At 33.1% G+C, this 25,549-nt stretch overlaps 1 protein-coding gene across 1 annotated transcript in view; it reads left to right on the top strand.

Moving 5' to 3' along the window:
- Positions 1-25,549, top strand: part of EXOC5 (exocyst complex component 5) — a 77,405-nt gene that overhangs the window by 43,130 nt on the left and 8,726 nt on the right. Inside the window, exons 4-14 of the mRNA XM_056810799.1 lie at positions 1,039-1,233; positions 10,016-10,080; positions 11,271-11,299; positions 17,335-17,444; positions 18,186-18,230; positions 18,313-18,453; positions 19,348-19,430; positions 20,254-20,463; positions 21,915-22,062; positions 24,088-24,196; positions 24,841-24,961. Of these exons, the coding sequence (XP_056666777.1) occupies positions 1,039-1,233; positions 10,016-10,080; positions 11,271-11,299; positions 17,335-17,444; positions 18,186-18,230; positions 18,313-18,453; positions 19,348-19,430; positions 20,254-20,463; positions 21,915-22,062; positions 24,088-24,196; positions 24,841-24,961 (1,256 nt within the window). The remainder of the gene's footprint in view (positions 1-1,038; positions 1,234-10,015; positions 10,081-11,270; positions 11,300-17,334; positions 17,445-18,185; positions 18,231-18,312; positions 18,454-19,347; positions 19,431-20,253; positions 20,464-21,914; positions 22,063-24,087; positions 24,197-24,840; positions 24,962-25,549) is intronic.

Here is a 25,549-nt window from a genome sequence, read left to right as displayed (position 1 = left end):
GATTGTTGCATTGCTGCTAGTAGAAAAGTCTATTGCATTAAATTGTGCCACAGTGTATCAGTTTTTGTGTACAGTATTCTCCTGGTTCTGCTCCTTTCACTCTGCATCAATTCCTGGAGGTCTTTTCAGTTCACATGGAATTCCTCCAGTTTATTATTCCTTTGATCATAATAGTATTCTATCACCAACAGATATCATCATTTGTTTAGCCATTCCCCAATTGGTGGACACCTCCTCATTTTCCAATTTTTTTGTCACCACAAAAAAGTACGCCTGTAAATATTTTTGTACAAAGTATTTTTCCTTATTGTCTCTATGGGGTACAAACCCAGCAGTGATATGGCTGGATCATAGGGCAGGCATTCTTTTAAAGCCCTTTGGGTATAGTTCCAAATTGCCTTTCAGAATGGTTGGTCCAATCCACAACTCCACCAGTAGTGTATTAGTATCTGGGACTTCTTATTGCCCTAGTGCATAGTGTCTCCCTTTAGGCCATTTCTGGCTAGACCTCATAGACTTCTCTATCTCCTATGCTTACCTTTCCTGGGAGTATGATTTACTGTGATGGATTTCTTATTCTGGAGTTGGCCTAATGATTTTTTTTTTAAACCCTTACCTTCCGTCTTGGAGTCAATATTGTGTATTGGCTCCAAGGCAGAAGAGTGGTAAGGGCTAGGCAATGGGGTCAAGTGACTTGCCCGGGGTCACACAGCTGGGAAGTGTCTGAGGCCAGATTTGAACCCAGGACCTCCCATCTCTAGGCCTGGCTCTCAATTCACTGAGCTACCCAGCTGCCCCCTCTAATGAATTTTTGAAATCTGTTTGGAGGAGTTTGAGGGGAGCTCTGCTATGTTTTTGATTCTTCATCATCTTTACTCCTGACTCTGGATTATTTTTCATATAGAATACTTGAAGCATTGCTTAAAATTTTTTTAATCATCTGAATTAGGAAAATAGATTGAAGATCTAGTTTATTATGTACTTGTTTAATAATAACTATCATTATCATTTTTTTTGCTTTTATCCATTTCCACATAGGTTGCCTTCCAACATTTCCAAGAATTAGATGAGCACATCAGCTATGTAGCAACTAAGGTCTGTCACCTTGGTGACCAGCTGGAGGGGGTAAACACACCACGGCAACGAGCTGTGGAAGCTCAGAAACTGATGAAATACTTTAATGAGTTTCTAGATGGAGAGTTGAAGTCTGATGTTTTTAAAAATGCTGAAAAGGTAAGAGCTGTCAGCAGGATAAAAGCTGTTCATTAAATAGCACTGCCCTAATTACAAGCTATTGTGACTTTAAATGGTGAGACTTCAAACCAAAGAGAGTGACTGACTTATGAAAAGTTTTATTCTAAATTGTATATCAACCCTTGACTGTAGATTGCTGATAAAGCATTTATGTTCAGTGTTCTTAATATTGTAATACTGGCATTTTTCATTTGTTAAATTATGAGATTTAGAAATGCTGATATAATCAGTTTTAGAATGCAGTTCTTTCCCATAAGCTTCTTCCACAATGTGTCTGTATTGCAAAATGGCCTCCTGGAGGGATGGGGGAAAGGGGTATGAGCTATATAACGTATACTCTTAAAATTTTTTCTATGTATTAAACTGATATAATTCAGAGATCTAGCCTAAGCCTCTTAGTTTTCTTACTAAAGATATCCTGCAAAGAATTAAGAGTATAGCGTTTAGACCCTGGAAAATGAAAAATCTGAATTAACTATTTCATGTTAATCCTTTTCATAGCACTAGTCACTTAATCCTGGTCTAAGGGTACATGGTATTGGCTGCTCTACAGTCTTGAAAAGAAGGTAAATTTAGCTCACTTTCTTCCCCTCAGGAAAAGAATCAAAATGCATGAGAACTTAAAGACATTTGTGGATAGCATATGCATACAAAAGTATTTCCTAAGAATATATTTTGAATGCAATATTAAAGAATTGTTCACAATATACCCCACAAGTGTTGCGGTGATTTTTATCCGCCTGAAGGAGTGATTTTTATCTAAATGGCAGTAAATTCAGTGTCAGCACCACCATCTTCCTGTTCCATGTATGTGTAGGCAATATAAAACCATGGAATTCACAGTTTATTAAAGTCAGAAAATTAATGCCTTCGTGATTATAGTGGAGTGTATATCTTTTTAGACATATTGACCTTTTAATATGTGTAATTTAATCATCTTATCTGTAAAATAAAATTGGACCAGAAGAACAACATTTTAATGAATATGTAAGATAGTTGGCAGAGGCTAATTTCTTTAAGTGTGGGTTTCAATTTTATAGGACTAATTCAACATGATAAAATAAAAAAGTAATATGTATCTCTGTTTGCATATATCTATATGTATTCTATCAGAGCTGTGATGTTCTTATCTTGCAAGCAATTCAAAATAGGTAGAGTCTAAGAAAAAGAGGCATTTTAAGCTGAGGCAGGTCATATGGCTTCCTGCTAGTGATCAGATTTGGATTAAGTTGTAAGGTTTTGGTTTAATTTTAATTATGTTCTCTTTTTTTTCCTTTAATCTATTATTCACCAAAAATTGTAAAGTTGTAAATATTGTGTACATATCCTCTTTAATCATTAGAGAAAATTATAAAAAGAGAAGCATTTTTCATTCTAATTGTATGCCCCTAGATGTTGGACATACACTTGACACTTCTACTTCCTCTCCTCTTCAGCCTCTTCTATACCTTTCCCTATTTGGTTTTCAGCAACTCTTCTTTCCAAAATTATCAATGATCTCTGACTTGCCAAATCTAATTGATTTTTTCCTATCATTAGCCTTTTTGACTAGCATTTAACACTGTTGACTCTTTCCTTTCTGAGTTTTCCTTTCTCTGCTTCCTCTTGGTTCTCCTCTGACTACTCTTCTCTGTCTTTTTGCTGAATATTTATGTTACACCTACTAAGTGTAGGTATCACCTCCAAGGTTCTATTATGGACCCTCTTTTCTTTTCTTTCTATCCTCACCAGTTCCCCATGGGTTCAGTTATCATCTCTAAGCATATGATTCATCTCTACATCCAGACTTAGTCTCTCCTTGAGTCACCTCCGTCACCACTAATTCCCTCTGTAAGGTGTAATATTTTATACCCCCTAGTGAGAGAATCTTAAGTGTATAGATTCCATATATGGAATGACTCACTGGGGAGATCTGACATGTTAATCTCCTGAAAAACCCAAGTGAAGAGATTTAACATGCTGGTCTCCCAAAGAATCATGTTGGGGGGAGGAGGGGCTTGGGGGGGGAATGTGTGTGAAGGAAATTGTTGAGGGGATTTTGTTCACAAGGATAGAATAAAAGCCTTGGTGCCCCCTATATGTAACCAGCCAGAAAAGGCAACAATAGAGTTAAGAGATCACGAGACAGGGCAAGCCGGATGTTTCATGGATTGCCCCCTGGACAGCCCAGGCAAAATAGAAACACCACAATTGACTCCTGAGGCAAGACATGTGAGAGTCAGTAGGCGGAGAAAAAGTTTGCTAAACTAAGCCAAGAACGGATTTGCGGGTCTTCTCTTCCGTGTTTGGTGTTGACTCGACTTCCATGTTAGCATTGCAAGGGGGCCCACATAGTAGCTATAGAATAGTAATTCAAATGGAACTGCAAGGAAAGTGAATGTCTGTCTCTCTGTCTCTCTCTGTCACTGTCTCTGTCTCCCTCTCCCTCTCCCTCTCCCTCTCCCTCTCCCTCTCCCTTTTCTTCTCCTTCTCCTTCTCCCTCTCCTTCTCCTTCTCCCTCTCCTTCTCCCTCCCTCCTCATCCTTTTCCCCTACCCCTTTCTGATTAAATTAAATAATAAAATCCACAACCAATATCACAATTATAATTTAAATAGTCTTTACCACCTGTTGAACATTTCAAATTTGATGTCCCATAGGCATCTAAATCTCTATATACTGTATGGTTAGAATGGGTGGTCGCCAAAAATTGTAATTAACCCTTAAGTCACAAGACTGTTAATAGCTAGATTTATTAGTAAGAAAAAGAAAATAAGAGAGAAATATAAAAAGAGGTGAAGAATTTCCTCGCCTAATAATCCAGAACCTAACAACTGTGTCTTTTTCTGAATCTCAGCCTCAGAAAATAAACCCCCCAGCTTCCTGCTGGGTCTCATCTTATAAATCCTTACTATACCCACTAGATCTCTTGTATCACTCCCCAGGAACCAATCACAATTCCTCAGTTAGCCTGGTACCACCCAGTGGGGCAGTGCCTGTGGGATCAATTCCCTAGTTGCTGATTGACCCAAATTCAAAACAAATGGAAGGGAAGTCTAAATCTCTGATTGATCAAGTCAAATACAATTTCCTTTCTCACACCAAAGAACTCATCCCTACCTCACTTTGGAACTTAGCTATTTTTGCTAATGGCACCACCATCCTTCTAGTCATCCTAGTTCACAACTTTAATGTCTTATCCCTCATTCTCACTCACTTAACATATCCAGTCATTTGCCAGATTTTGTAGTTTATTTCTCTACAGTCTCTTTTATGTATCCCCTTTTTCCCACTGAGATAGCTACCATTCTAATTCAGGCCTTCATCACCTACTTTAGATCATTGAATTGCCTTCTTGGAGTAACAGCCTCAAACATCTGCTTACTCTAATCCATCTTCTACATAGCTGTGAAAGTGATTTTTCTTAAAATATAGGTCTGATCATGTCAGCGTCCATCCCTCATAAACTTCAATGACTCTCTGTTACTTTTAGAATCATATATAAACTCCTGTGTTTAGCATTTAAAACTCTTTACAATCTGGCCCAGTTCTGTCTTCTCAAGTCTATTTTATTAATAGTCTTTTAACATATCATTCTTTTCCATGCTAGCTATATTGGCCCATTTACAGTTCTTTACATATTATACTCCATCTCTAGTCTCTGCCTTTTCACTAGCTGTCTACCTGCCTGGAAAACTCTCTCTCCTAATCTCTAATTTGTAAAATTCCTGGCCTCCTTTAAGACTCAGCTTCAAGCACTAATTTCATTTTCTTTGGTGCCCCAATGCCTATCAGCCATTTGTTTGTATTTATCTTAGAGCAGTGCTGTTTTTACTTTTTCTTTTATTCCAAGAATTAGCATAATTCCTGACACATAGAAAGTGCTTCATAAATGCTGGTTGATTTGATTGATTTGCTTGGTTACTTTATGTCTCAAAAGCATAGGAGGCTATACAGAATTATTAACCGGATTTGCCTTTTTTCGCTCCAGCTTCCCTATCCTCAATCCCATTCTCATATCTTACTCTGCCCCTTTATTTTCCTGCTTATCATTTATACTTCCTCTTTTTGACTCCCTTTTCCACCAATTTTGTGTTGTCAGTGGCTAATTGTGGATTATTTCTAGCTCCGATTGTATCATAATCAGACATATTCAGGCATTCATATGCTAGGTTGCTAGATACCAGTTACCTAACTTTCCAGCTATGTTATTTCTTAGGCTGTTTCCCAGCCACAGCCATCTCTTGAGAAAAGAGAGGAAAAAAAAGTGAAATCATCCATATAGCTAAAGATGCTGACAAGTGTGATTGGTGTAAGGGAACATAAAAGAAGACAGTCAGAAGACTCAAAATACCTCACTTTTTTCTCATCTTAATCACCAGCACTTTCTGCCTTTTCAAAGTCTCTTTTTAAAAGATATTCTTGAGCCCAAATCTGAATTAAACTTACTCTGATCACTTTTCTTTCTATTAAAATAAAAATAGTATGCAAGTACATCCTGAAAGAAAATCTATCTGTATTAAAGCACTTCCAGTAATTTTATTGTTATGGACTTGTTTTCTATTTAGATGGTAGGATATGGTCAGAAAGATTATTTATTGTTGTTAATTGTTAAGTATAACCATTATCATCTTCATCCCTCTTTATATGTTTCATTTGTGTGTACACATATATACATATATATATATATATATATATATATATATATATATATATATATGTATTAGCTCTGTAAATTGACCTTAGAGATGTAGTAGCATCTCTAGCACATAGAATAGAAAGTGTTCAACTTGGACTTGGAAAACATGGGTTCAAATTTCAGACCTGTAACTTATTAACTTTGTGACCTTGAGGCAAGTCAGTTATCTTATCTGTGCTTTAGTTTCCAAATCTGTGAAATGAAGTGATTAGCCTAGATCATAGATAAGGCCAGAAAGAACCTTTGAGTCCATCTCCTATGACACTTCCCATCTCTGACACAGGCATCTCTCATTTTACAAAAGTAGTAATGGAGCCCTGGGGAGGTTACAACTTGCTCAAGATTACTTAGGTAGTAAATATCTGAGGGAAGATTTGAACCCTGCTAGCTCCAGAGTCATTATTCTTTCCACTCTGATATGATGACCTCCTAGCTACATTGTAGCTCTAAACCTATGATCCTATGACTATATACATTCCAAAAATTTTAGACTTTAAAGCAACAATTAACTAGTAGAACTTAAGTAAAAGTAAGCACAATTGGCAAGATTCAGCAAACAATAAATTTGATAACATTTAAGTTTTAGGATAATTATCTCTTAAAACAAAACATTAAGTTGGTAACTGTAATGTCAATACAGAAACAATCTAATTTGTGATTAGTTTTACATATTAATCAATCAATTAAGTTTTATATAAATTATATCATTAAATCCTAAATGTAACCAATATGGAAAATTTTAAGGAGTGAAGTCAGTCAGGGCCAGTGTTTATAATAATATAGCACTGTGGCTGGTCTTAGGAAGAAAGCAGGAGATAATAAGTTCTCAACAATGAATTAAAAGAATAGTTAACCATTGTGGTGAAGCATTGATACTTCCATAAGCAGTATAAGCATAATGTTGTTGGGAAACTGGATTCACAGAGCTGCTAAAGAATCAATGACTCAAACAGGAATTGGGCCCTGCATTTGGCATTTCTAGCTGCTTTCTACACATCATATATGTACTCAGTGCAAATACCAATTCTCTACAAATGTCAGAAATAACTTTTAAATAAAAAGAATCACTTAAAAGAAAAGCAGCAGAAAATATAGAAAGCTTAATTTTTTTAAATCAATTTTCTTCAAATCATGTTTCTAACACATTTAGTACTAATTGGAAACATAAAAATGAACACAACCTAATTGTCTCATGCTTTGGTATCATTAAGAACAAAAGTATATCAGTATTCTTAGATTATAATTTTGGACTACTTGTCTAAATCTTGTTTGATACCTGTAATAAATGCAAATTTCTATACCATACATGTTATGACATGACATACATGTCACCAATTTGTGTTGAAATCAGGTTTTTTTTTCTGGAACAAATACTATGCATTTATATATTTAATAAATTATAGGACAGATTTCTGTCTCATTTGACCCATTTAGACTGAAGTTGGATACATTTATCATATACGACTAGAAACATTTTCATAAAGCCTATTCATTAAAGTGAAGTTCATAAATGAGAATGAGCCTGTAGTTTTGACTTTGAGCAAACACAGTCTTAATTTCTTTAAGGAAGACTACAATTGCAGCTTCTTCCTTTGTGAGAAAACTATTAAAGCATATAGTTGAAAACTTCCCACAAGAGAGTTAGAAAAATACTTCTTTCCTCCATTTTCCAATCCAGATTGTTACCTCTTCCTATTTTTGGTCATTCATCAACTATCAAGGTGACTATAGATAGAATTCTTTGTTCTTGGTTCATCATATTTTTTAAAAAACATTATTATGAGTTAAGAATGTGACTGTTTGCCCATCTTTGGAATAATTTCTAAGGCCTGAATCTAAAACTCAGGGCAGATAGATAAATCTTTTTTTTTTAAACTTTTTCATTCAATGGTGGCAGAGCAGTTTCAATCTATAGGGCAAGAACTTCCTAATCTTTTTGTGCTGTAGACTCCATTGACAGTCTGGCGAAGTCAGTGAACCCCCTTTTAGAATAAGAAGTTCACAAACCTCAGGTTAAGACTGTTGTCTAAATTTAGAATGATGAAAGGACTTTGTTTTGATTGATCTACTTACTAGATTTAATATTTTTTAGTTCTAGGCTCAAAATAGAAAACGTGCATTAAATTTTTAGTATTTTTTGAGATCTGTTTTTTCTTCTTGGTATTTTTTTAGTATCAGCTTTTAAATATTAACACAATATCTCATTTTGTTGTGTACAAATATGAACAAAGCTTCAAAAGAAATCAGAGGTCAGTATTGTGAATTTTTTCATGAATATTCATTTGTCATTCACTCTGATGCTGTTAGGTAAAATTTATGTTCCCTGGAAAATAGATTTCTCTGTTCTTTTATAAATAGTGTTAGGACATTACATTTATTTTAATTTTAAACCATTGAAATATGTCAGTATGTATGGGAGAGTGCTTAATAGAGAATTTTGTAAAATTTAATTTTATTGATTAAGAAAAATTTTCCATGGGTACATGATTCATGTTCTTTCCCTCCCTTCCTCTTAACCCCCCCAATAGTGAATGAGCATTTCCACTGGGTTTTACATGTATCATTGATCAAGACCTATTTGCCTATTATTGATATTTGCATTAGGGTGATCATTCAGAGTCTACATCCCCAATCATTTCCCCTTTGACCCTTGTGATCAAGCAGTTGTTTTTCTATTGTGTTTCTGCTCCCACAGTTTTGTCTCTGGGTATTGATAGCATTCTTTCTCATAAGTCCCTCAAAAATGTTTTGGCTTATTGCATTGCTGCTAGTAGAAAAGTCCATTACAATCAATTGTACCACAGTGTATCTGTCTCTGTGTATAATGTTCTCCTGGTTGTCGTCCTTTCACTCTGCATCAACCTGGAGGGCGTTCCAGTTCATATAGAATTCCTCCAGTCCATTATTCCTTTCAGCACAATAGTATTCCATCACCAACAGATACCACAATTTGTTTAGCCATTCCCCAATTGAAGGGCATCCTAAATAGAGATTTTTGATTAACAGTATAGATTTTGGCATAAGGAACAGGGCAATTATCTCCTTCTTAGATGTCTTCAAATGGATAGTATCCTGAGAACCAAATATTATTCTTGCTGAACCATTTTATGAGAAGATCCACTTATTTTAATTGCTCCTTTTTCTTTAGTCTTTGATAGTTTCTCTCTCTCTCTCTCTCTCTCTCTCTCTCTCTCTCTCTCTCTCTCTCTCTCTCTCTCTCTCTCTCTCTCTCTCTCTCTCTCTCTCTCTCTCTCTCTCTCTCTTTCTCTCTCTCTTTCTTCTCGCTCTTTCTCTCTTTCTCCCTCTACCTTCTTCCCTCCCTCCCTCCATTTTCCCTCCCTTCCTCCTTCCATTTTTCCCTTCCTTCCCTCCCTTTCACTCACTTCTCCATCCCTCATTTTGCTATGATAAAATCTTTGTTGATGTACAAAAGGTAAGGAACCTGAGTTTTCCTATACAATTTTTTAGCAATTTTAGAGAAATTATATGCAAATATATACATCCCTTGGTATGTGATATTTACAAATATGATAGACGTGTGTGAGGATCAGTCTAATATTATAATTGTGGCACACATCATCTAAATCTTATGCCAACCATATAAGTACCATTTACTGTCATTCTTCATTCCCATTCTTCTGTCTCCCATCTCTTTTTTCATCTTCTTTTTTTCTATTAAAATATCCTGGCTAGTTTTTAAACTTTAACAAGATTTCTTCTATTGTTATTTGGCTTTAAAAAAAAAGAGGCTAAAATTAGCCCAATCAGTGAGTGAGACAGAATAATTCATATGTCTTGAGCTTACCTTTGCTTTGGAAGCCCAAATAAAATCAAAGTTTTAGTTAAATAACCAATCAAAAGTCAAGCTTGGAATGGTGAGGCCCTGTTGTGTATGTGTTTAGATTAGTTCCAGTTCACCATAGTTCTAGGTTTGAATTATATTAAGATTCCTAAATATATTTGGACAGGTTTTTATTTTGAGTTTGGAAAATAATTATAAGGTATTTGTGTAGATTGGGACTTTGTAATATAAATATGTAATTTTTCTTGAAACACATAAATTTTTGTTACTTTTTCCCCCCAGATAAAGGAGGCAGCTGACATTATTCAGAAGTTACATTTAATTGCCCAGGAGTTACCCTTTGATAGGTAAGTTTATTTTTCAGCACATAATAAGGATATAAAACTTTTATTATAAATTGTAATTTTTACTTAGAGTTTTTAGAAACTCATTTAAGTTAAAGTATTCCAAGATTTTTTTAAACTTTTGTAGCTATTCAGATAAGTTTTTTTAAAAAAAATGTTCTCTGGAATATTTAAAAGATAGAAATTGACAAAAATTTAGGTGTCATTTATAGTTTGAGATGCTCTCAATTTTTTGGTCCTCATTCTTTTCCTTCTTATTTTTGATATCTTTTGATACCAACAACACTGGTCATAATGGTAAGGGAGAATTTAAGTCAGTCAATCTTCAAATAAAATGAGGTGGTTAAATTATGTATTGTTTGGAGTTATTATTAGCTCATATTCTTTCAATGCCATAGATAATTGAGAATTCCAGTGTTATGTAAGGGTGAAAAGGGGATTATTTTTAAAAGGGTTGGACTTGATTATTTAAGAGTGGCTGCCAGGAATTTAACTAATTCCAAAGAGATTTATTTTACAACTTATTTACAAAATATAGAGAAGAATGAAGAAGGAAATCAGAGAGAGGATAGGGTAAGATATCTAGCCTAAGCACAAAGTAATTTACTCTGGCCCCCCCCCCCCCAACCCCCACCCCCACCCCCACGGCCCCTGGCAGGGAGAGTTAGTTTCAGCAGTTAAGAGTCAGCTTTTCACTCACCAGGTGTCAGTCCAATCAGCAGATTCTTTATCAGTCTCCAATCCTAGTGGAACTCCCAGTAGAGCTCCCAGTGGAACTCTCTCTCACAGGAGGTTCCACTCCTAGTGAGAGTTCCAAGTCAAACTTCATTCAGGCAGTTGTCACTCCCTTTTAAATGCACTTCCTTTTGCATCACTTTCCCTAATTTTTACGTGTACCAATCATAGTTAACACTTTTGCTTTTAGGACTGCCCAGGGGCAATCAGTTGATTTTGATTCGTCACCCACTATTTCACACGTGGTTCACAGACCTCCCACTTAATGTGTGAAATGGGGTATTTATGCCTTTGGTAATTAAATCTAAAAAATAGTCAAATCTCCCCACTACTGTAAGTAGGGTGTTTAATCTTCATAGTTATTAAGTGTTTCTCCTGTAAATATTTAATTTTCAAATCTTAACATGTAGTAATGCATTGATACTTATCATCTTATTGGGTCTTTTCTTGTTTTACAGATTCTCTGAAGTAAAATCAAAAATAGCAAGTAAGTGAAAGTCACTGTTTTTTCTACTTGGAAAGATAGAATTTTTAGTCCTGGAAAAGACATTATAGGTCCTCTAATAATACACTTCCTCATTTTTCAGATGAGGAAAATGAAATCTTCAGTGGTTGAGATAATCTAAAACCCTAGTCTCTAGACTTCCAGGCCAGTGTTCTTTTCCCTAAGCATGCTGCTCATCATAGCAAGCTAAAGCATTTGAATAGTTCTGACTCACTATGTTTCTGAGGCTAATTGGCTTTTTGACTTATTCCTTGGTTTTAACTAAGCACCAAAACCAATCCTGAATTTCTGGGATGCCTTGTGTAGTAGTGCATTATTTATAACTTTGGTCTCTTCTTGATAAGATCATAATCATTTTAGTTCTAACAAACTAAAAGAGAAATGAAACCACCTCTAGCTTGGAAAATGACCGAGAGACAATGTTGATAATCAGGGTCTACTTTTATATTGCTCTATAGATCAATCCTGTGCCATGCCCTGTCAGTTAGTTTAGCCAGACTTAAATTAACTTCAAGAATATTGTGTATCAAATTCACCACAGAGTGGGTCCTAAATTAGTTATAATAATAGGATAAGTTCAGACTTATCAATGTCTTTCCTAAAATGTAGCACTCAGAACTATACATGATATTGTAGAAATGGTATAGTGTTTTCTGGTTGCTACAGTTCTTTTAAGTGTAACTGAAGTTTTACATTGATATTTTTATTCTTGCTTTGAAAAATTGCTTGTTGATTTATATTGAACTTAAAAGTCCCCTAAATTTCTTAATTTTTTAAGTAAACATCTGAGCATGTCTTCTCCCATCATGTATGTTTTCAGTTCATTTATTTTTATTATAATTCAGATAGTGAGTAAAATACTTGGAGTCAGATGGGACCTATGGTCAAACCTCATTTCTTTTGTAGCCAAAAATAAGACACTTAGTTTCTCTGAGCCTCAGTTTCTCCATTTATGAGATAATGATGCTACTTGCAATACCTACCTCATAGGGTCATAGTGAAGATCAAATGAAGTAATGTCTGTAAGTTACTTTGTAAATTATAAAGTGCTATTTAATTGTCAGCTATATAGGTTTAGAGTGGTCAGGAAGGAGGGGAACCAAGCATTTATGAAGTACCTAATTTTTGCCAGGCATTGGGCTAAACATTTTTATCTCATCTAATCCTCACAACTGTGATATTGATGCTTTTAAAATCCATTGCATTGGGCCCCTCTTCACATTGCATAGACTACCAGTAGTCCATGTGGGCTTTCTATCATTTATCTCACATTCTCCATATGTGATTGTTTTGACTTCTCTTCTGATCAAACCTCTCTGATGATGTCCTTTATACTCTTTCTGTATAGTTCTTCACTGGTAATATTATATAGTTTACTAAAATCTATCATGTGTTTCTCCATTTCTTTTTGGATGCCCTATAACTTTAGTCCTTCAGCATTAGCATTTGGAGGATTTCATTCTCTTGATTTGGACTTTGTACTGTGTATATTCCAGGAAACACCTTTGCCAAGTATACTTCGTGACCTGTGTCTTAGTATACATTATCAGCAAACTTTTGAAAAATAGTTATTGCTGTTAGTTTTCAAGGTTATGTTTATTCTTTTAATATATTTTAATACATAAATATTCTTTTAATACATAATAATATTCTTTAATACATAATTAAATACATTTAATTAAATACAATTTAATACATTTAATACATTAATACATTTAATACATTAATACATAATTTTAATACATTTATTCTTTTAATACAGTTTGTTAGAAAAGTTCTTTTAGGGTGGCATTTTGTTCTATTGAATGAATTACTTTTGTATCAACAAACAAAAAACCCTAATAGTTTTCTGTGTTCTTTACACTTTTCAGACAATTGTATGGCTAAAGAGATTTGGTTTTCTGTAGAATATCATTCAGGAAAAGAAGCTTTGTCCTTTCTTTTACCTTTCATCACATCTTGATGCGAGTAGATTTTTTTTTAAATCCAGACATTCGATTTCATGTCCTCACTTATCCAGGAGTCCAGTTCCCCATTAGCCATTTGTCTCCTTTTTTCTGAAGATTATCTTTCTTTTTAAAAAAGAACACAACTAAAATTGGAGTTAGTTACCCTTCCTACAATTATCCATTATAGTTTTTGTATACACTGCAAGCAAGGGTGCTTTCCTTTTTTGATCTTCTTCTTAATTCCAACATGACCAAAACAAATACAAAATCCTCTTTGTTCATGGCTTTTATTGCCAGCCCTAGCTTCTTTGACCCTTTTGTTACACAACTATAATGCTTTTTTGTGTCATCTTCAATTGCTTGTCCTGGATTCTGTTATTTTTCATTTTCTTTCTGAGTCAGAGCTTGTTCATTAATTCCCTTTGCAGCTACATTGGTGCCTTTAAATAGCTTTCCCTGTTCTTCCATATAATTTTTTTATTGTGCCATTTCATTATCTTCTAAATCCTTACTTTCTGTTCTAGAATCAGCACTAAATATCAGTTCCAAGGCAGGAAAACAATAAGGGCTATTTGTCCAGGGTCACACAAGTGGCAGGTGTCAGGGACAAGATTTGAACACAGGATCTCCATTCATTAAGCCACCTTGTTGCCCAGTGTAATTTCATTTTCATTTTTGATGTTTTCTTAGTGCTCCTAACTAGGCTACTCATCTGACCATGCATATCTGGTATTCCTTCTCTACAACTGACTCTTAAGATAATGTGGTTGCCACCTAGCAAAGTTCCTGCAATTTCCATGTCACCAAACAGTCCTTTTGCAATACCAGATCCAAATTGTAATTGTATTTTTGCTTTGTCCTCCTTTTGAACTATCAAATTCAGAAAAAAACAATCAAGAATTTATTAATGTTCTGCTTTTGGGAGAGAAGACTACTTAATAATACATGTCTAGCTTTTCCTCCACAATTGCATTCAATTCAATTCATCTTTTAGATCTATTTCTGAAATTCAGCTGGTTGGATGGTCAATAGCTACTCTATAGTTATTAGCACAATGTCACTTCTTTTTTCCCCTCTTTTTATCCTTCCCTGAAGTTTTCCATTCTTTCCCTCTTCAAGTTACTGTGTTTCAGTAGATTTTTATATATTTCTATGCATAGTTTCACTCTGCTTCCCTTTTGTTTAATTGTTTTTGGTTGAATAGTATATACTATTCAATAATCTTTCCATATTCTAGATTTGAAACAAAAATCAGTGATACATACTTTGGAAGTCACATTCGCTTCATTATTCTAATAACTCTTATTCATTTTCATTTATTCTTCATATACTGCATATCACATTAGCTATGAAGCTACAGATATTTTTATTTTTCTCTTCCTCATTTTGGTGTCATAAATTAATGAACACTTGCATTTTATTCTTCCTCATATCTGTAGTTACTGCTCTACCCTTTTTTTTTACTCTTGCTTCTTCTCTTTCTAGTTTTAAAGCTCTTTTTGATCAGTTCATTTTGTATTTAGACCAGTATACCATTCTCTTCTTTTTTTAATATTCTCTGTCTCCAGACAGAAGCCTCCATTTCTCATTCTTATCTTCTCTGTCTTCTCTATCCACTTTCTGGCAAGGTTACAATAACCCTCTCTTCTGCCACCACTAGCTGTATGATTTCTACAGGAGGAACATGAGTAGGAAGGGCTTAATTGTTAGTCTATCTTATATATGTTTAACTTCACATTTGGGGAACATTTCTGTGATCATAAAATATCAGCTTCTCTATATGGTAGATACATTTTTAATAGCATTAAAATAGGATAATTTCTGTCTTCACTATTATTTTAAATTTTTAAATTTTTCTTTTATTTTTTATGTTTTAAGTACTGAGCTGTCTCCTTTCATCCTTTCCTACCCCATGCTAGAGAAGGCTACTATCTCACACACACACACCACACCATATCACATGAAGCCATACTGTGATTTTCTGTTTATCAATTTTTTCTCTAGAAATAGTGTCTTCCTTCATAGGTTCTTTGTGGTTGTTTTAAATATTTGTACTACTCTGATTAGCTTATTTATTTGAATATTATTGCTGTTAATGTACACAATATTCTATTGGGTCTGCTTGTTTCACTCCTAATTTCACGTATTTTCCATGTTTTTCTAAAATTAACTTGCTCATTATTTTTTGAGGCACAGTAGTATTCTATCACAATTAAATGCCACATCTTATTTAGCTATTCCACATTTGATCGACATCTCCTCAATTTCTAGTTCTTTACTACCATAAAGAGAGCTACTGTAAATATTTTAGAAATAGAGGTTTTCCTTTTTCCTGGCTCCCTTGGAAAAGAGACCAAATAGTGGTATCATTAATTCAAGGGGTATTCTTGGTTTTATAACTCTTTGGGCATAATTTCATATTGCATTCCAAAATGGCTAAATCAGTTCATAGTTCCACCAATTCTGTTAGTGTCCCAGTTTTTTCACATTCTCTCCAACATTTCTCATTTTTTCCTTCTATCAATTTAGCCAGTCTAATAGGGGTGAAATATCTCAAAAGTTGTCTTAATTTTAATTTCTCTTATCAATAATGACTTGGAGCATCTTTTCATATGACTATATATGACTTTGATATCTTCTTTAAAAACTGCCTGTTCATATCCTTTGACCATTTATCAATTAGAGAATGACTCATTCTTATAATTTGACAAAGTTTTCTACATATTTTAGATATGACCTTTATCTGAGAAACTGTCCACAAATTTCCCCCCAATTTTCTGCTTTCTTGGCTACATTGGTTTTATTTGTACAAAACCTTTTTAATTTAACTTAATTTAAATTATTAGTTTTACATCTCACAGTGCTCTATCATTTATTCATAAATTCTTCTATCCATAAATCTGATGGGTAATATGTTCTGGGTTTCTAATTTTATATGATTTCCCTTAATGTCTTAGATCATGTATCCATTTTGACATTATCTTGATAAATGGTGTGGCAGATTAGTCTACACCTAGTTTCTGCCAGACTGCTTTCTAGTTTTCACAATTTTTACCAAATAGGTGAATTCTTATCCCAGAAGCTTAAGTCTTTACATTTGTCAAACATGAGAGGTTTACAATAATCATTTACTACTGGATAGTTTTATCACTGTGTAGATCTACTCTGTTTCATTGATTCACCATTCTATTTCTTATTCCAGGAGAATTACTGCTTTATAATACAGTTTAATATCTGGTACTGCTAGACCTCTTTGCTTTTGTTTCCCATTAATTCCTTTGATATTCTTGACCTTTTGTTTTTCCAACTGAATTTTGTTATTATTTTTTCTAGCTCAATAAATTTTTTTTGGTAATTTAATTGGAATTGCATTGAATAAATAGATTTAGTAGAATTGTCATTTTTATTATACTGACTCTAGCCACCCATGAACAATTATTATTTCTCCAATTATTTAAATCTGGCTTTTATAAAAAGTTTCATAATTATGTTCACATGGTTCTTGAGTTTGTGTTGGCAGGTATACTCCTGTGGTTATTATAAATGGATTATCTCTTACTATCTCTTCTTGCAGGGTTTTGTTGATGGTATATAGAAATGCTGGTGACTTTTATGTGGGTTTATTTTATATTGTGCTACTTTGCTAAAATTATTGTTTCAGTAAGATTTTATGTTGCATCTTTAGGATTTTCCAAGCATATCATTATATTATTTGCAAAAACAGATAGTTTTGTTACCTCATTGCCCATTCTGATTCACTGTCATTCTATTCCCCCCAACAAAGATGCTAGTTTATTCTATGATAATTGATAATAACATATATTGCTGTTAGGCTTACAAAGAATTCCTTGTATCTCATCTGCTCCACACAACAATCAGATGAAGAAGAAATTTTAAATATTGTTATCCACATTTTAAAGATGAGGAAGCTAAGGAATTAAGTGACTTACCCATAGTCATACCCATATTAATTTATTATTCCCTATCCCTCTTAAGTTCATATGCATTTCGCTCTCTTTGAACATGATTTTTCACTTAAGAATAGCTGAACTTTTTTTTCTTGTTTAGGTAAGTATCATGATTTAGAATGCCAACTTATTCAGGAATTTACCAATGCTCAAAAAAGAGGTGAAATCTCCAGAATGAGAGAAGTGGCAGCAGTTTTACTTCACTTTAAGGTAATTTTTTAAAAAAACAACCACCTTAATATTTGAAATTGATTGTTGAAAATGCAAGATGGAAAACTGGAAATTCTGAACTCTTTCTTTTGATTATAAAATATTCTATTTCAGAGGTCTGATTTTTCTCATTTAAGTTATAAGTGCTTCAGAATAATCAATTTGAATTCTTGATGATTTAGGAATATGTGCTATATCTTTTGCATGACTAATCTTAAGTATCAGGCACCAAGAAATAATAAATTGCTATAAATATCATAGACATGTGATCAAAATGATTGTTGCTTTGATTTCTTAATATTTCTTTATACATAATGATTACTATGGGCAAAAGTCATAATGAATTCCATAGAACATATAAATTTAAGAATGAACATAAGGATAGAAATCTGGTTTCCAAATTTTAGGGCCTAAATCTGAAGCCCAGCCTCTTTGTAATAAATTAGCAAATGGAAACTTGTACTTTAACATCTAGAAAAAAAGAAGGAAAAGGGTACCAAGCATACATCATCAACCCAATTTTCCTCCACTCCCCTGAATCTTTTGTGTGGTATTCTGGTTTGGTGGATGGATTTGAGCAAAGCTTAGTTTTGGGTTGACTTTGTAAAATGTTAGAATCTTTGTAGTTAGTAAGGATCAGGGATATAGTTTTAATTAGATTCCTTTCTTGTAATGAAATTTTATCTGTTATAAAAATTCAGCTTCCTCATATATAATTTCTGCATTTTTTTCCTTTCTCAGGGTTATTCCCACTGTGTTGATGTATATATAAAGCAATGTCAAGAGGTAACATCACAGTTTTTTATTTTTGGATTCTAACTGGCACTCCTTAAGATGTGTAAAATAATTAATTTGCTCTGCTTTTTAGAATACTAATTTGAGAAGTGATATATTTGAAGATACAGCAATACTCTGCCAACGTGTAAACAAACAAGTTGGAGATATATTTAGTAGTCCAGAAACAGTACTGGCCAAACTTATACAAAATGTGTTCGAAATCAAACTACAGGTAATTTTTATTTTAATACCCGTAAGTTAAATAGTCTTTTAACTACTGTGTGTATTATGAGGGAAAATGTTCTCTGATTCATAATATTGTAGCTTACAAAAGTTATACATACTAGAGATTAACCTAAGATATAATTACCTTCTACTTACATATATCATTAGAAAAAAATAAAATGACTGTCATTATAAAAGTCCTATTGTCAGTAGGATATATACATTGAATTGTTTTCTAGCAATTGGTATGGATAAGACAGAGGAAAACATTCTCCTTTTTATTGTTTTATTCTTATAACAAGTATTGGCTGGTTATTTTTTAAGTTGGCAAGCAAGAATATGCAACCAGAACTTTTCATAGTATGAAGCTAACAGCTCTGAGAACTGAATTTGTGACCTTGATCTCTTAACAAAATGCTTTATTTGAGTAAATGAATGATTTTTTTTAAGCTGGTATATTTTATGAAGCAGTGTAGATTTTTTAAAAATAAAAAGTATACTGCTAAATTTCTTAGTGTTAACAAAATCTTCATATACAGCAAATGTGAGGGTTTTAACAAAATTAAAATATTATAATTTTGAAAAAAATTCAAGATGATTTTTGCTTCTTATTTTGTATAATCAGTTTCCTAAACTGTTTTTGTATTTTTGAGTAAGGAAGAAAATTTAATTCATCAGTAATTTCTGAAGAGAAATTAATGGCTAATATGGAAATATGTTTTGCGTGACTGAGCATATATAATTGACAGCAAATTGTTTGCTTTCTCAAGGGCTGAGGGAGTGAATGTTAACTGTTTTATGTATGAGAAAAAAAATTTTAAATGAAGTTACAAAAAAAGAAATTTCTTTATTTGATGTATATTTTACATATAAGCTTCTTTTTATATAATTTTTCTTCTAGAGTTTTGTGAAAGACCAGTTAGAAGAATGTAGGAAGTCTGATGCAGAACAGTATCTTAAAAATCTCTATGATCTTTACACAAGGTATTTATATAATTAGTGTGCTTATTTAAATATAATGGAATTTTGGGTATTGTCATGGGCGAGCAATACATTGAAACATGGATTTAAGTAGCAGGTTAAATCAGGGAATAGCAATGTTAATTACTATTTTTTTAAAGTGATTGAGAGAAGCATTAAAAGTCCTTGTAGGAAGGTATCCTGGTGTCATGACATTCCCATAAAATGAGATCTTTTTTTCCTTAATTTTAAATGGAAGGTGCTTTAAGCCTTTAAAAAAATAATTTGATGTATGTCTTTATTTGAAAAGTATATCTTGGATTAGAATGTTTGAAGTTGAATAAGAGTCATATTTATGATGAACAGTTTTGGTCTCAGGTCTAAATATCATAGTGTCCTCTTTTATTATCAGTAGCATTGCTAACCTTATGATGAATGAAGCTTTGTTCTGAACTGTATTCCTTATGATAATTCCCTTATAGAAAACAGTTGTCTAAAAGTAACTCTGATCAAAATATATTCACTATTGCCACAATTTCTAAATAGCCTATTCATGACATAATTCAGATAGGAATTCAGATAGGAATGATTGTAGTAGTAGAAAGTTAGGCTGCAGGCAATTAGAGGAATGCTGAGAAATCAGGCAAGGGAAAGACCAACAAGGAAAAAAGTCCATCCTTCCTCAAGTGCAACCCTTTAGAACTTCTGATTGGATACTACATAATCGACCCCATTAAACGTTAAGAAGTGGTCTGAAAAATTCAGCATTCACTTGTAGAGATAGAGATATTCCTACTATATCCAAAACATACATTAATTTTTTTTTCCTTCCTCCCTCTATGAAAAGAACTACCAATCTTTCCAGCAAGTTGATGGAGTTTAACTTAGGTACTGATAAACAGACTTTCTTGTCTAAGCTTATCAAATGCATTTTCATTTCCTATTTGGAGAATTATATTGAGGTGGAGATTGGTTATTTGAAAAGCAGAAGTGCTATGATCCTACAACGCTATTATGATTCAAAAAACCATCAAAAGAGATCCATTGGCACTGGAGGGTAAGTCCCCAAATGAATTTTATGCATATACTTTTTGGGGGGGCACTGAGGCTCTATATAAGTTTATTAGCATAGAGAACTTCTGCTGACAGAGTTCTTCTATCAGTGCAAATTGGCACCATCTCTTTGCAACTTATGGTATTAAATAATTGCCCAGGACAATGGAAGGGTAAGCCAGTAAGTGTCTGAGGCAGGAGATGGGCCTGGGTCTTTCTGATTTTGAGTAGATCTCTATTCCATTCTATTGCCTCTCAACTTCTATGCAAGCAAAAACATGTTTGGATAATATTGATTCATTGAAAATGTGTTATAGAATTCTTTTGGTAATATAGACTGGGATAAATTACTAGGTAAATAAAACCTCTTGAAAATGTAATAACTCTATATCTAGATAGGCATTGCCTGTTAAATGAATCTTCTGGTAATGAGGTTTTTTAAAACTAGCTAGGCTAATCCTAAAACAATAGATGCATAGTACCTTGCTAGACTTATTACCAAAAACCTTACCTGCCATAGTTTCTACTGACCTACATGACTTTCAAATTTCCAGCCACTTCTGTAGGTCACAAGGAAGCATCAGAGCAGGAATGATTGGGGGAGGACTGTATACATAGTAAATGCATAATGAACATGTTTGATTGAACTAGCTTTGAGCAATTTTTTATGCCAAGTGTGGTCTTTATGTTAATAAAATTTATGAAGGCTTTGGGGTATAAAATTGCTCTGTAAACAATATGGCAGATATTACAGTCCTCCAGTAACTGTTAGATTATTACTTTATAGGAAAAATTGTTATGTATAAACTTCAGTATTACAGAGATGCCTCACGTATCTGGCAGTTTAATCTACCTGAAACATGTCTGAAATTCAGGGGGGAAAAATTCAAAAATGACTTTTGAATATGCAAACTAGTTGTTACTAAAGATATATATTTTATTTATACATTTTTGCTCAGCTTCTACATAAATGTGCTATTTAAACAGCTTTTTCTTTCTCACTAGCCACTGAAGGCTTGCATTACAATCATAATCAAAGAATTGTGATTAGTTAAGTACACAAGAAAGGACTTTTAGCACTTTTTTTAAGAAAGGTCTAAATAATCAAAATAAATTTGAGAACTTAAAACACTGTTATCTGAAATGTACTTAGGTGGAATAACTTTCTCCAAAGATGCTTAGTAATTGAGACATTATAGTTATATTACCAGAATTTTATGGGAAGGTGCCATAAGACAACTTTTAAATTACAGATACAGAAACTGGAACCTAGAAAGAATGAGTGATTTGTCTCTGAACATATAGCCACTTAGTGGCAGAATCAGAACTAAAATCCAGGACTTCTCTACAGGGCTTTTCATACTGTCATGCTTATATTGAATAGCATGTTTATTATAATTTAAAATTTAAAATTTGTGCCTAATGGAAATATTTTTGTTTTATATGGTATTCTAGTATTCAAGATCTGAAAGAGAGAATTAGACTACGGACCAACTTACCACTTGGGCCCAGTATTGACACACATGGTGAAACCTTCCTCTCCCAAGAAGTAGTGGTTAATCTTCTGCAGGAAACCAAACAAGCCTTTGAAAGATGTCATAGGGTAAGAATGATTGCTTATGAATTTTATATATATTATATTTCAGTGGATCCTTTTGGCTCTTCAGTGTGGGTACTTGCTCTTTTAGGGCCCTTTTATAAATCTTCAGTGTAACATCTAGTCAATATACTAAAAAAGTCTAGGTCTCTTAACATACCACGGATACCATTGCAGCTCTGGGGCTGTCTCATTTGTTATTTTTCCATTGTTTTCCAATTACATAACTTCAATATATTTAAGCTATTTCTTAGGCCCAAATCATTTGGCATATCCTATAACCTACTGATGCCCATTCTATGTCTCGCCATTTCCTATCATTTTCCTTTGGAAATTACAGTGTTACTTGATTCACAACTATATAAAATCACTAGCAGTATATATGTCTCTTTATACAGTAGCTCACATAAATATTTTTGCTCTCAAGTACAGAAAAAATGTTTTCCTTAATCCCACAGATAAATTATAACATTGTCTTAGAAAATAAAATTAATGCTAAATGCTTTAGGTGTTTGCAGTATAGGACATTTCATATAATTTTAAATTAAATTATGAATATAATTTTTAAAAAATTATCTTTCCTCAACAGCTTGCTTAATGTTTTTGACAATAAAAACTTAATAAATGTTGAATTTAATATGAAATAAAGATGTGAGTAAAGTATACAAAAATTACTTTTGTTATAAAGAAGATTAAGTTTTAATTTTGGTCAGAATTAAAGACATGTAATAATGTAGTATTTTGATACTTTTTGATATTGACCTTCTCTCTTTTCTTCACACATAACCTCCCATGTCTCACCTACAGGCCTTTGTATTGGCTGTCCATTCTGTCTATAGTGAAGTCCTTCCTCATATCTGTTTCACAGAGTTTCTCTTTTCCCTTCATATGAAACTTAGGCACCATCTTTGTTAGGAAGCCTTTCTATGATTTACCTGACACCACTAGTGTATATTCCTTCTCAGATACTATGATAAAGTACTTTGGATATATTAGTACCTATTCACTTTATATGTCTATATGCACTTCTTTTCTCCTCCGTAAAATGTAAGCTTATGAGTAGGGATTATTTCTTTGGTACTTGTATTTTTTGCTGCTTAACAATGCTTTGCATATAGTAGGTGCTTGATAAATACTTGCTGATTAATATTTAAGTCATCAGTAACTCATTTTGGATTGGAATTTATATTCTGGAGAGACAAAGACTAATAATTTATAAAATCTTAGGCTAAATATAACCCTTTTCACCAAATCCCCAAATACTGGGAAGGGGAGGGTTGGGATCACAGGCTCATATCTCTCTTTGAGACTTACAGACCAAATAAGCATAATAGGTAACATAGTAATAATGGGAAATCTGTCATTCTATATGTTTGTATAGGTTGAAAACAAATAGGTTTAAAAAAGGAGAAAGAGAAATTCATGAATGATAAATATTTTAACTGTCTGAGATCCTTATCATGTCCTTAAGTAGTTATGGCTAGAATCACATTTGTTCTGTGGCACTCATAGTTACTTTTTCTGATTTGGTAGTAAGTAGACAAGCAGTTAAAAGTAGTGTTGCTAGTTATATCTTTTGTCCTTTCTGAGGATGGCCTCGTCCAAGTTAGGAGAGTTTTAACCACTCACTCTAGGATAAGACAGATTTAGAATACCACCAAGACAGCATGTGTATTATGGTGGAAATCATTATTTCTCTTTTGGAAACTTATTTTCATTTTGTTATGCAATTACTTTCCGTTGTTTGTATATGTTTATTTTTACTTTTTTCTATTTTTGTGTGTGAAATATGTGTGTATTTTCTTTTTCCTGTTTCAGTTGCTAAATAATTTTATAATTGTATGTGATTGTTACACTTTGTATTATGTTTCCTTATGCTATATCTTATTCTCCTTGACTAGAATAAATTCCACAAAGGTAGAGACTATGTTTTATTATTTTTAAGTCCCATAATGCCTTATATAGCCAATAAATAGTAAATGATTTAGTTTCTTTTTAAACTGATATGGAAATTGTTTTTGTTTTTAAAAGCTTTCTGACCCATCTGATTTGCCAAGGAATGCCTTTAGAATTTTTACTGTTCTTGTGGAATTTTTATGTATTGAGCATATTGATTATGCCTTGGAAACAGGACTTGCTGGTAAGTATAATAGCTTCTCTTAATGTATGCACAGAGGTCAATAAAAGCATTAGCAATATAGACATTTTTATATAGCTAATATATTTTTTTACTTTGTAGCATATATTTTTAAGAAGTGAAATCATTAATGCAGAAACATATTTTATGTAAAATCATTAAAACTGCTTATCTCTAAAAATCAATAGTGAAAATTTAATTTGAAATGTCATATCAAGAGGGCAGCTGGATGGCTCAATGGATTGAGAGCCAGGCACAGCAAGGGGAGGTCCTGGGTTCAAATCTGGCCTCAGACATTTCCTAGCTGTGTGACCCTGGGCAAATCATTTGACCCTCATTGCCTATCCCTTACCATGGTATTGATTCTAAGATGGAAGGTAAGGGTTTAAAAAAAAAAAAGAAATGTTTTATTAAATGATTAAATACCTTAATTTTAGTGATTAAATATCTTAATTTTTATACTGTTTTTAATTTAATATTATGTTTATTTTCTCTGTTATCTTAAAAGGGAAGATTTGCAAATTTGTACTTAATAATAGGCATTTTACATAGTTAAGATTAACAAACTGACTAGATACATTTATAATGGTACAAGATATGAATTTCTCCTAATAGTTGATTTTAATATACATTCATTTGCATCTTAGGAATTCCTTCTTCAGATTCTAAAAATGCAAATCTCTACTTTTTGGATGTTGTGCAACAGGCCAACACTATTTTTCACCTTTTTGACAAGCAGTTTAATGATCACCTTATGCCACTGATAAGGTCAGTCAAATCTTTTATAAAATTCATATTAGAGATCATCTGCTTCTAAGGGTTGAATTATTTTTGCACTTGATGCTATAAGCATAGATCTTTATGGCCAACCATAGCCTCACAGCTAAACTACTATCCCATATTGTCAGATTCTTTTCTTCTTAAAGGACTTCCAATGGAATGACCTGATGGAATTTCAAACTCAACATATCTAAAACAGAATTTATTTTCGCTAAAACCAACTTTTTTTCCTAATTTTATTATTTCCATCTAGAATACTACTATCCTTCCTGTTACCCAGATTCACAGTCGCAGCCACTTATTATTTAGAAGTCTTAGTAAAGTTTTAAACTACTAAACCTTAAAATTTGCTAAGACTTAGGAGACTTTCTATTTATATTCTGTAGTTAACCATTTCAACTAGACACTATTCTGTACTCTTGAATTATCCTTTTTATTATTGCTGTTCGACAGTTACCAGGCCTAAATCTTAGATTACTTCACTCCTACTCACCTGCTCCTGAATGGAGCTGGAAGAAGTAACAAAACCTTTTTGAGTGGGTTCATAATTTATGTTAACCATCTTGACTGTGGCCC

Source organism: Monodelphis domestica, chromosome 1 (genome assembly GCF_027887165.1).
Source record: "Monodelphis domestica isolate mMonDom1 chromosome 1, mMonDom1.pri, whole genome shotgun sequence".
Taxonomy (NCBI): Eukaryota; Metazoa; Chordata; class Mammalia; order Didelphimorphia; family Didelphidae; genus Monodelphis; species Monodelphis domestica.
This window is presented reverse-complemented; position numbering and strand designations above follow the sequence as displayed.